The 12,373-nt window shown below is 40.8% G+C and overlaps 1 protein-coding gene across 1 annotated transcript in view; it reads right to left on the minus strand.

Annotated features, from left to right (window-relative positions):
* Positions 1 to 2,101: 2,101 nt before the first annotated feature.
* Positions 2,102 to 12,373, minus strand: part of GALNT12 (polypeptide N-acetylgalactosaminyltransferase 12) — a 48,873-nt gene continuing 38,601 nt past the window's right edge. Inside the window, exons 8-11 of the mRNA XM_008568788.1 lie at positions 11,187 to 11,318; positions 6,262 to 6,375; positions 4,526 to 4,672; positions 2,102 to 2,545 (exon numbers count right to left, since the gene is read on the minus strand). Of these exons, the coding sequence (XP_008567010.1) occupies positions 2,408 to 2,545; positions 4,526 to 4,672; positions 6,262 to 6,375; positions 11,187 to 11,318 (531 nt within the window). The 3' untranslated portion in view covers positions 2,102 to 2,407. The remainder of the gene's footprint in view (positions 2,546 to 4,525; positions 4,673 to 6,261; positions 6,376 to 11,186; positions 11,319 to 12,373) is intronic.

The raw sequence follows: 12,373 nt of genomic DNA on the forward strand, positions 1-12,373 counted from the left end.
CAACCAGGCATACCACCAGTGCCAAGGAGCATGCCAAAAACATCACATCCGTGTGGGTGGCCCACCACAGCCACCACAGTAACCACGGCTGCCGCGAAAGCAGCTAGACGTCACAACCACCATGCAGATGGTCCACCAGCCACTGGAGTGCACTGACACAGGACAGTCACCAGCAGACACCAAAGAAGAGGATGTCTCTCTCCACAAAGCCCATTCCAGAGTGACAGAAGAAGCATCTGCTCTATGATAATATTGGGGGATCTGAACACACCTCTCAGCATTGGACAGATCATCTAGGCAACAAATCCACAGAGTAACCATTATTCTTTCAGAAGGAGAGAAGAAATCTAGGGCAATTAGAAGTGGGAGGGGGGAGGGAGAGATTGGACGAGGGGCATAAAGAATAAGTACAATTTGTAACAATAAACATACTAGTAATACTGATTTGATCAACATATGTCAAAATTGAATCCCAAAAATATGTATAATCAATTATGATTTAATAAAAATAATAATAATAATAAATAAATAAAAGAGCCGGGCAGAGATAGGGCAGACCTTTTTTTTTGGACCGGTAAGGGGATTGCAACCCTCAGCACGGTGTGGTACGCACCACGCTCAGCCACTGAGCACACCGGCCATCCCTATATAGGATCTAAACCTGCAGCCTTGGCGCTAACACTGCTGCACTCTCCCAAGTGAGCCACGGGGCTGGCCCAGGGCAGACCTTTTTAACTCATTACCGGTTACATGGGGCATCTGCCTGCTTTTACAAGTTGCCACAATGGTACAAGGGGAAAGCTTGGCCCAAACTACCTTACATTTATAAGAAAACTCAGCTGTGTTGGAAGAAGTCCATTCCTGCCTGCTGAGGAGCTGTTTGGATTAGAAAATAACCACATTATTTAATATTTGTTTGTGAATACACATGTATTGATATTTACTGTGCTTCACATCATATAAAGTAGATTTATGAAAACAGAAGCCAACGTAGTGAGCCCATACTGGGTGCCAGGACTAAGCTAAGCCCCCACCTGCTCTGTATTATTTAATCCTCACAACTACCCCCCGAGCTCAGTTTCATCATCCCCATTCTGCAGATGAAGAAACTGGAGTATGGAGCACTTGAGACGCATTAGATGGATCCAAGCCGGGCCAGCTGGAGCTGTTCCTGGGTAATGGTTGAACTGGGCCCTGTCAGGACTGCTCAAAGAATGTGTGTGAAAAAGAGCCTGAGATACAAGTTGATACTTTTAATCAGTTGCACACGTGTCCTCATCTCTCACATCTGATTGGTACAAATACAAAGATTTGTAGTTAGTGTTATCCCTTTAAAAAAGAAAATCATTCTTACTGATTTGATCTCATTCTTGTTGACAAGATCTAGAGTTGATCTGGGATCATTCGCAGATCAGAATTACTGAGAAACTTTCTCAGCAGCTGCTGCAGCACAAAATCTAACACTGATGGAAATGACCAGATTATTAATAAACAAATTTGAAAAATGAATTTCATATAGAACATTAAATTTCTCCCCAACACTATCACGTGATAAAAATTTTAAATGATTAAGCATGTTTTAAAGTCATAGTGGTGATTACTAAAAGCAACCACCATACTACAGCTAGGCACTGTTAGAAGTCCACAGTCAAGCTTATACGCGGGGTCTCTAAAAAATTCATGGAAGGATTCATATTACCTTTTAATTCAATTTTCTAGGAACTTTTTGAAGTACCTGCATATTAGCTCAGTAAATCAAATTGTTTCTTTGAGATTTCAGCTTTGGTTACTTCTCTTTGGCTAACATAAACATTATGGAGTCTTGACTACAGTAGCAACACATAAACAAAAAGCATTATTTATTAAATAAATCTAGAATATCTCAATGACCTGAAAGTATCAATACAATGTTCCTAGTGTCCATGTCTCTACACTGAGAAAAATCTAACCCAACACTTGAGGTATTATCAGTTTATGCAAAGTAGATAGCATGATTCTAATTTCACCTGTGCAAACATCTTCATACTTGGAAATCCTTGTAAATACCAAAATAAAATATTTACTTTTTTGCCAGGGGGAATAAAAGGCACAACAGAATATATATCTTGATAGAAAAATATTATAAGCTTTTAATTCTCCCAATACCAAAAGTTAACATTTTATGGTTACTCTTTGAAAATAGGGTATTTTAGAACATTTCTAAAGTTTTCAAAATCAAACAAAGCTTATTTACATTTTTACTAAATCCAACATCACTTTCACAGACGGCAAAAGGATTTCCTTATAAAGGTAGAGCAGCTAAGCTTATGGTGGCCTCTGGTCACTGTGCTTAGTTAAGTCTCTGTTGGGCACAGAGTCCACATCCCACAATCTCCTCTGATGGGCTCCCTGGTATAGTGACTCTTCATCACATGCGTTCCTTGAAGAACCATTTCTGATGATCTGAGTTGGTGCAGTCTCGTAGCAGTGGTACGAAACTGTCGCTAAATTCCTTCTTCACAGCCTGGACACATTTCTTGGACTGTATGTGAAATAAGGAACCATCCTACAAAAAATAACATAAACTGGATGTTCGAGAGAATTACAAGTGATTCCTCAGAAAAGTCCCTTTTCACTTAAAACATGTTCTGAAGAGCTCAGGGTATGATTTTATTTTATCATTTCAGAAATATTTATGGCAGGGTCACCATCGTCAGTGTAAAATGTTAACAGGAGGCTGTCCCATGTACACAGGCCTGTAAACTGCATCAGGCCTGCCTCTCGTGGGACCGATGGTGCCACCTGCTGGCTGCTGGGGGATCTGCCAGACCCTACATCTCGTCCCTATTGCTTTCTGGGAATCCAGGAACAAAGATGCTTTATTTATCTCTTCCACTTCTCTTAGATCAACAAATTCCATTCCTGGTGATCTCTTTCTCTTATGTATTTAAACGGACAGTCAGGAAACTTGGCTATAGTCCCAAGTGGGTGAGGGGGCAGGTCCCTTAGCCACCTGGCCTGAGTTCACCTGTCAAACATGAGGGGGAGAGGCAGTGGTTTCTATGCACTGGGCCAAATTCCAAATCCCAAAAGATGATGATCTTCTTTGATGACTTCCCCCATCCTGCTGCCTTTGCTCAGCAAGTCTCTCTTCCAGTCCTGCTGTTTATCTTTCCCTCCACCCCTCTCTGTTATAAGTTGGAAGCCTGCACTGAACTTAATCATGGCTGAGCAGAATGCAGGCTGAATGAACAGCATACCTGTTGCAAGGAAAGAGCAGCCTTGGCAATAACATTAGATGCAACAGAATCTCAATACTGTTAACCTTGAAAACTCTTCAGTGAGTGCTCCCAAGTCGCTCTTGGAGTAGCTTAAAAGTAAATAATTAAATAAAGTATCCCTCTTTCCACCCTTCCAAACAAACTCACTTTTCCTTAAATGGTCACTGAAATTTAAGATAAAAATTTTAATGACATGTCAGACCAATTTTACTGTTTCCAGCTTGCATTACTCTTCCCCGAGGGCTTACAGTTGGAAGAAAGATGAGAAGGGGAGGGTGTGCAGGAGGATCACAGACTTCCGGGGTGTACAGAGGTATTTTTCCTGCTTATTTTCTCATATCAAATAGACAGCACGATGGTGCTTGGCTTTTCCAGGCAGCCTGCAAATTTCATTGCTAATTATAACAGTTTTCTACAGGAAAACATATTCCAACTTTAAAGCACACTCAGAACTAACCCATTTATTAAGCAGTATAGAAGAACCTCTCCAACTCCAAGGTCAGGCTGGGAATGAAAGCTTCCCAGGGAGATAAAAGAGAACTACTTTTTTTTTTTTTTTTTTTTGAATTATTTTCTTTGGATTCATTCCCTCAAGTGTTTTTAGTAAGTCAAAGGACATGATCGACTGACAAGTCTTGTCATGAGCTTATTGCAAATGTGATGGGGCCAGTGCCTTTCAGGCCTGAAATAACACTCAGTTCTGAAACAAAACGATTATTTGGAGAGCCAACTGCATCACAGAGGTGCTTTCTTGATTATAATATCTCAAGTAACAACTAATCTCTATAGAGGTTTACAGTTTCCAAAGAATATTTCTGGCTATACAACTAATCCTCACTAGAGTAAGAAAAGACGTCTATTATTTATGTCCATTTAGAGCTGGGAGAAGTGGAGTGACTTACACCTAGATCTGACCTCACATTCTCACACCTTGGTTATGTGGTAAAATCCCGTCTCATCTCCAAACGCATTTGCGAGAGCTCCTGTTCCCATCACAGCCCACTGCAGCTCGCCGTGTAAAGAGAATGGAAGAGACGGGAAGGGAGTAAGCGACAAAGGCCGAGCTCCTGATGCCGTGTGGTGTGGGACTCGAATGCTACTGCCACCATGGGGTTTACGGTGAAGTTCCCCATCTCCCAGAACCCCCTGTATGTGGCTGCCCTCTGAGACTCCCTAGGACTTCGCCAGAGAGAACCCCTGACTTTCACACTCCCCTTACCGCCCACAGGACTGACAGCAAGGAAGGAACGGGAGAGCTGGCTTACCTCCTGCAAGATGAACTTGTGGTTGTCTGGGGCAGTTTCTTGGCATAAATGCATGATGAGAACATCCACTCCTGCTTCCACAGCTACACAGGCCTCTGGCTGGTGGGTGTTATAGCGTATTTCATTCTGGGATGTGTACTCAAAAAACTGAAAATGAGGCAGCCAACATGTGTCAGTTACCCTCTGATGTAGAAAGAGAAGTCCCTGGACAAGAACCAGAGTCACAAGAGCATGGGTGGGGTCGGGCACTCTCCCCTCACCACCAACAGGAGCCTGTCTAATCAGGCTCCCACATGTCCCCGCAGCACTCAGGAGACCTCTAGTGCAATGCTTAGCAAGTGTGGATGAAGTGGCCCTTTCTCACCTCCCCAAACATAATGGATATAACAGTGCCTGGAAACTATGAAGTGCTGTGCACAAGCAGACGTGACTGCTAAAAGGAAGACGTGGTTCTTCTGGGGAAAAGATATTGCTACTCCAGCATGCCGAGGAACTACCTGCAGAGCTTGCTAAAAATGCTGACTCTCGGCCCCACCCCAGAGAAGGAAGAGGATTTATTCTGTCTCAGAGGGGGCCTAGAAAGCTGAATTTTTGCACTTTTGACAAGACTCCCACCCCCTACTTTTTGAGAGATCCTGACACAGGTGTCTGTTCTCTAGGCATGCAGAGGGGTGCTGCTCAAACAAATCATCCAGAAAGCTGGTTAAAGCAAGAGTCTGGAATTCGGTAGGGTTGGGATGGGTCTGAGAATTTGCATTTCTAAGCTCCCACGTGATGCTGAGGGTACGAGTCAGGTATCCTCAGATTTGAGGAATACCATTCTAAAACGTGATGAAGAACCTAAATACTTTAAGGAAGCAGGGCTCCAAATAATGGCAGTTTACTGTTGACCATAAGGAGGCTTAATATTCAAATGGAATCAGAGTGAATCCAGAATGGAAGAAAACTTTTGACTCTCCATGCCTTCATCTCCAGGTATCTGATAACTCCTTAATACAAGAAAGCTTTAAAGGTCCAGAACCTTCTTTCATCTCTTGCATCCTCCAAGGGCCCTGCCCTGGTGGGTCCATCTGCTTTTCTGGACCAGGGGTCCTGTTTTGGTCCTCAGACCCTTAGTACTGAGCCTCACCTGTCCAGCCTGAAATACAGTATTTAACCCAGAAAGAACCACCTGGGCCCCTGGATAATTTCCTTAAACACCACTTTGCAGTATAACACCGTGTACGAAAACCTGGAATTCCATTTATAGATTAATTCTAAGGAAATCAACTGAAATACAGATCTGTTATTTTTTTCCTTTCTTCTTTCTGACCAAAGATGTTAGTGAAAGTTACTTATAATTGCAAAACACAGGGAGACAGGCAACCAGTTAACTAAACAGTAATACAGGCACACAATGAAATATCAAGAGGAATAGTATTCTCAAAGGACGCCTAATAACATAAGAAAAGTATGGTGAAGTGGAAATAATGGAATATAAAACATACAGATATTCTGATAACAAATATTTAAAACAGATAATCTAAAGCCTGTGTGTAAAAAATGATGGGAAGAAAATATGTCATAATTTTAATGGTCGTCTCTCTGGGTCTTGCCATTCACTCCTTGCTTATACTTTTGATATCCCCTTAATGTTCTGTTCATGTCACTTTTACAATGAAAAACATCAAAGATTCATTTTTTAAAAAAAACTCATACCTTTCCCCTCATTGCCCTGTTCAGAGGCCAACACCTACCTGGTTCTGGCCCAGCCCATGGCATTGGTACAGAAGGACCTGGTGTCCTGCAATCTGGTTTTCATCAGGAGGGTTGTAGTCAAGGCAGTAGTCTTTTAATCCTTTGTTCTGGAGCTAAAAAAAACGTAAAGGTGACATTATGGCCTCACAAACTGGACTCAAAATTAAGAGCCCCTTACTTCTATACAGTACTCTCTCATTTTAAAAGTGCTTTCCCAACCTGAACTATAGGCAGGACTCTTTGGCTCCATTTTAAGATGATAAATAAACCTAAGGATCAGAGAGACTAACCCTTTATGGCCTGAAAGCTCCTGTCTCTTCATTTCTCAGTAGTGGCAGCCTTATTGCTGCAATAGTCCAAATACATCTGGGTGTCTCCTCGAGTTAAGATTAAATAAGCTAACTAAATCAAGCTGGTGACAGACACAGAAAAAGAATTATTTTAAAAGATTTGAGCGTCTAGTATGCTTGACAATACTCTCTTAGTGAAATACATTCTGTAAACAAAGCTGCAAAAAAATCTTAAACCTTATTCAGTGTAACACTGTCAGTTGTAATACTGTATTACTGTTTTGAAACTATTTTAAGTATGTTTTAAGATAAAGCAAATAAGTAATTATATTAATATTGTCAGAAAACAAGGTTTTCACTGTAAGAAAAAAGAAATATGAGTATAATATCAAAGAAGAAAAAAATCTTAACAAGATTACATATGAATTTGAGATATCAATAGGAGCCCATAATTTGTTTCTCAAAAATATGTATTTCCTTTCTCTGCCCACTGGAAAGGTTTAGAGCTATGCTATTCCACATGGTAGCCACTGGCCACAATTGGCTATTAGAAACTTGAAATGTGACTAATCTAAATTGAGATGTGCTATCGTACATACCAGACTTCAAGACTTAGTATAAATGTAAAATATCTCAATACATTAATTTTTATATTAACTATATGTTGAAATTATAATATTTAGGATATAGTTAGTTAAATAAAATATATTATAAACTTTATTTGTTTCTTTTTATTTTTTTTTTTTATTTTTTTTTTTTATTTATTTTTTTTTTTTTTAAATGTTTTATTTGGGAAAAGTGCTTCTTACAAAAGGGCGGCTGCAAAATACAGAGACCTCTGCAACAATTACTAGTTTTTTTCTTAAAGTGAAAGAATGAGTGGGAACCAAAGAATGAGAGCAGTAGATGAACAAATCAGGAGCATCTCCAAGTGATTTTTCGGGAAACAGAGCAACAAAATGCAAAGGGAAAATTTCCGATCAAGGGATTCTTCTAACAACTGAGCTTGTCTCCTGGATTGCTACCCCCTCCCCTCCCCTTTAGTGGACATGTGTAACTTGTTACTGCAAACACCTCAATAAACACCTCAGAACATAGTTTTGAATCACATCTGTCTACCTGCAAAGCTCAGGGGTGGAATGAGGCAAATACCCACAAAAACAAACACAAAAACCTGACAACAAAACCCCTCAGATGAGGACAGATTTCAAAAAGTGCCTGGACTGGAAATGCTAGATCATAAAACATTAAATACAACTGCGTATCCTAGACCCAGTTTGTGTTAATATATGGGATAACCAGATGGTTTAAACCTCTATGGCTAACCCCATTTCTCTATTTATACAGATAGAGCTAGCACTGCTATATATTAACAACTACAAATATACTGCTTGTCCTTTAAGATCTGTCACACGGGGCTGAAACCACTAAACCAAGCTTTTCCACTAAGGCTACGAATACTGCATCTATGCAGGGATGAGAGGCATATCTCACACTTACACACATCAAGTCTATCAGCCCTTGGGAGTCAACTTCCAACTATGCATTGGTTTTAATTGTATACCACTATATCTCTTATGTGTGTTCTTTCACAATTTTCCTATCATGCTAAACATAGTAAAAATCTCAACACACTCACACCTGGTTCTGGTTACCCAGTAGTATTTCTTGTGTGCAATTAGACAAAAGACCAAAACCACAGAACAAGTGCACGTGGTGGGGATTACAGGGTAGGGAACAGATATAAAAACACAGATGTGCAGATTTCACCAGAAAACTTGAGGATCCACCTCCTACCTCTATAGCAGAAGGCTACTTGCCAGCTCAGGTCCCTTCACACATCACCCCTACTCTGGAACCCCAAAACAGGGCCAGGGATTTTACTTTTGAACCTGGAGTCCTCAAAATAAATGTATGTGGAAAGTCCATAAACACAATCTGGTTGCAAACAGATGATGCAACAAACCTACACTAACTGTCTGACAGTCAAATTCATGTTACAAAAAAACTAACTTTAAGATTTATTTTTGTAACTTTTTTAAACAGAGAAAACACACTCCTTGGGGAAAGGTGAAGGATGGAAAAGACAGGCCCTGGGTAGAAGTTATTATGACAGCACCTGGAGTTTGATAGGCCTGCCTAGGAGAGAACACAGGCACCGCCACACCACCACAGGGGAAGCAGTGTTGACATGGGAGCAGAATAGTTCCAGTGGCCATTTGCCTCTTGCAGCTACAGTCTTCTCTGGTGCCCAAAGCTTCCCACTTTTTCACCAGGTGATTAAATTAGGCTCTTGTATTCCAAAGTCATAGAAATGAACAATGTACCCAGCAGTAAAGCAAGGAATGCTTTATTAAACGAGGAGATAAGCTTATGCATAAGGGAGATAGCCACAGTAAAGTGAGCCCCCTGAGAGGAGCTGTTCAGGTTCTTTTATAGAGAAAGGAGCTCTATTTGTTTCTTTTTAAAATATGGATACTAAAAAATTTTAAATTATAAACATGGCTTGCATTATATTTCCATTAGACAGCATGATCTAGAGGCCATGACAACCTATAGTAATGGGCACCCCCAGCATCCAGATTGTGGACTCTGAATAATACCCTTCCCCATCGAAAGGACTACGCTTCTGGAATGAACGACAGGAAAGGTCTAAGGTGAGCATGGGACAATGTGGTCAGAATCTAGGAAACTATCTAAGCCACTATAATGGGATCAAAGATCACAGACACCAAAATAAAAAGGCTGCCACTGGCCAAAGATGGGACCATTTGAATATTAAAAAAAAAAAAGACAGACTGAATTGATTGACACACACTGGCCATATAAACACCCATTAGTTTTCAATGATACTCAAAAAAAGGAAAAGCCAAAAAACAAATGAGCCAACAAACAAAAACAACAACCCATGGAACACAACTGGAGGAAACAACAGTACCAACTCCTACTCTGAATAGAGGCAGGAGAAAGACGTAAGAATTTGTCACACCCTTCTTGTATGAACTCTAAAATTCAAGTCTACCAAAATGCCTTAGTTAACAAGGGAACATTCTTCTTTACGGGAAAATTCCAGCTAATAAATAAATGTGGAAGAAATGAAAGAATGAGAAAAATCACCACTGGGCAACTCCATTTGAAATAATGGATCTAGGCAATGACTATTGATGGCTACTAGAAACATTGGATAGGAGGCCTTATAATTGGTGATCTAGGTGACAGATACTCAGTAAACCCACTGATCTTGTCACCAAAAGCAATATGACCAGACATTATGTGTTCCTGGTATGACACAACATGAATACAAAGCACCATCCATGAAGGGTTCTTGCCAAAAAGAATGATCCCGACTCTAATCAATCCTGCAGATCTTACTCCCATTTTAAAGAAATATGGAGGAGAGACACAATTTAAAGACACCATAAAGAAACAAATAGTAATTTCATGAGTGAGACACTCTACTGACAACTGATCTGGTTTTTTCAACAAGTTGACAGTATTAACAAAAGAAAAAAAGGCATGCCTTAGATTAAAAGACTTAGGAGACAAGACACAACCAAACACAAGTGTGGACCTTGTTTGGATCCCAACTGGAATTAGCCAAACCACCCAAAGAGAAATTTGAAAAATTGGGGGAATCTAAATAAGGACAGGACATTAAATGATACCAATAAATTATCGTCCATTTGATTATTAAATTATTAAATAATTAAATTACTAAAAACAATGAACTATTGTTCATTTAATTATTAAAAGAACAATAAATACTGTTCGTTTGATTTAGGGCTATGGCTTTGTAAGATAACATCCAAATTTTATAAAGATGCATACTAGAGTGTATAGGTGTGAAATAACAACACGTCTGGGGTTTGCTTAAAAAGACAAAAATGTGGAGGGTGAAGTAGAGGAGAGGAAAAGCGAGAGAGGCAGGACCTTGAAAATTCTAGAAGCTCAGGGACAGGATTCATTATACCACTCTCTCTGAATTTCTGTATGTTTGAACATTTTCGGCCTTTTCTGTGTAAACTCTAAAATTCGTGTACACCAAATTGAATGTTAAAATAGAATTTAACATTCATAGCCTGCTTTGTATTTATCAATAAAAACTTCTAGAATGGAACACCAGTGCTTCTGATCAACATGACACAGCAGAGAGACCTCACTAAGTTGGTGTAATTCCTAGCAAAAGCAAAAAAAGACACTGGACATTTTAGTTGACCTCATCCCAAAAACATTTAGGTTTTCCGAAAATACCAGAAGTGACTCTCCTATCCCAACTGTTGCCTTTGTAGACTCCAAATTGGGATTATTAACTAGTTTAGCCACTGAAACTAGAAATAATATGACGGGTGTTAGTACAATGTAGGACCTGGAAACACCAAGTAAGCCTCAGTTTCCTCATCTATAAAATGGGAAGCTTCTCCTTGCCAATTTTGAGATGGCTTCCAGATCTGACATTCTGAACCCAGGGCCCAGAAACTGCCAGGGAGAAGGAAGGACAGGGGAGGAAAGGTGGAAGGGGCGTGGGAGTGGAAGAGGCCAGTGGTCTCCACGAAGTGGCCTTTCTTGCCCAGGATTTGTTGATCAGACCTGGAAGCCAGGAAACTCCTCATCTACCACAGGCCCGCATTGCTCACCATCCCAAAGAAGCCAGGCCTGTCTTCAGGCACGTGCAGTTCTGGATACACAGTCTCCAAGAACCACTTGAAGTCCTTACACTGGAGCTTGGCTCGGAGCTGCCTCCTCTCTGTCACATCCCCAAAGGGTTCCTGAGAAAACAAGAACGTGGTGAGTACATGTGCAGGTCTCAGTGCTTCCCATCAAAGCCCCTTTCTTCGCTGATGCTCACTCACTAACACCCCAACCAGTTTTTACAAGCATCTACTGTGTGCCAGTCCCCAGAGCACAGAAGCCTCAATCCTAGGTCTAGCATCTAGTAGGAGAGACTGTCACATAGGCAGTTCCATTCCTAGGTGCTCTTGTCACAGGGTGGTGTGACCAGGTGCACGAGGGTAGGATACGGCACACTTGTGGAGTCAGGGAGCCAAACCCTGGAGCCACATTGTCATCCTAGACCTGCATGTCATTGATGAGTCTGTGATCACAGAGGTCATCCTCACACCCAACCAGTGAAATATCAGTGTCACCATGACTATACCATGATCTCCTGACTTATTAATTCAAGTATAAATTTGATGTATATACTCATGATGGTAAGAGCAAAATGCTGCGTTAAGAAGTACCTGTGGAAGTTTGGTTTTATGGATGAAACCAATGACAGAGAACTTCCAAATAATTACATAAAGCAAGCCTCTATTTAGTATGCCAAATGCACAGCCACCAGAGAAATGCTGAGTGCTGAGATATTACTGTCCCTGCACTACAACGTTAAACTACTGAAAACTGACATGTTAAATATTTAACAAAAAGATACAATAAGTAAAGATCTGAATAAAATTTCAGATTTCTGCTTATTGCCCAGAAGTTCTTTCTTTGATGAGAGTCACTGTGCCTCCAGCTTCAACCAAATATCCATTTTAACACTCAGACATTGGGCGTTCAGCCTCAATGTCTCAATATTCAGTGCCCCTCTAACATATTCTTTGGGAACCCTCCGGAACAGGGGACCATGGGTTCCAGACTGAGTGACAGGGAAGAATATATGTTTCTACTCTGCAGCGTTGGGCAAGACAGAAGAATCAGAGCAAATGACCATGGAGCCCCAGAGGCAGAGGGGGCTGAGTGTCCAGGGGCTCTGCAGAGCAGAGCAAGGGGTGCACTGGAGTGTGGATGTGCAGTCTAGCTCTGCCCCATGTCAGCCATG

The sequence above is a fragment of the Galeopterus variegatus genome, unplaced genomic scaffold, assembly GCF_000696425.1.
Source record: "Galeopterus variegatus unplaced genomic scaffold, G_variegatus-3.0.2 Scaffold442, whole genome shotgun sequence".
NCBI lineage: Eukaryota > Metazoa > Chordata > Mammalia > Dermoptera > Cynocephalidae > Galeopterus > Galeopterus variegatus.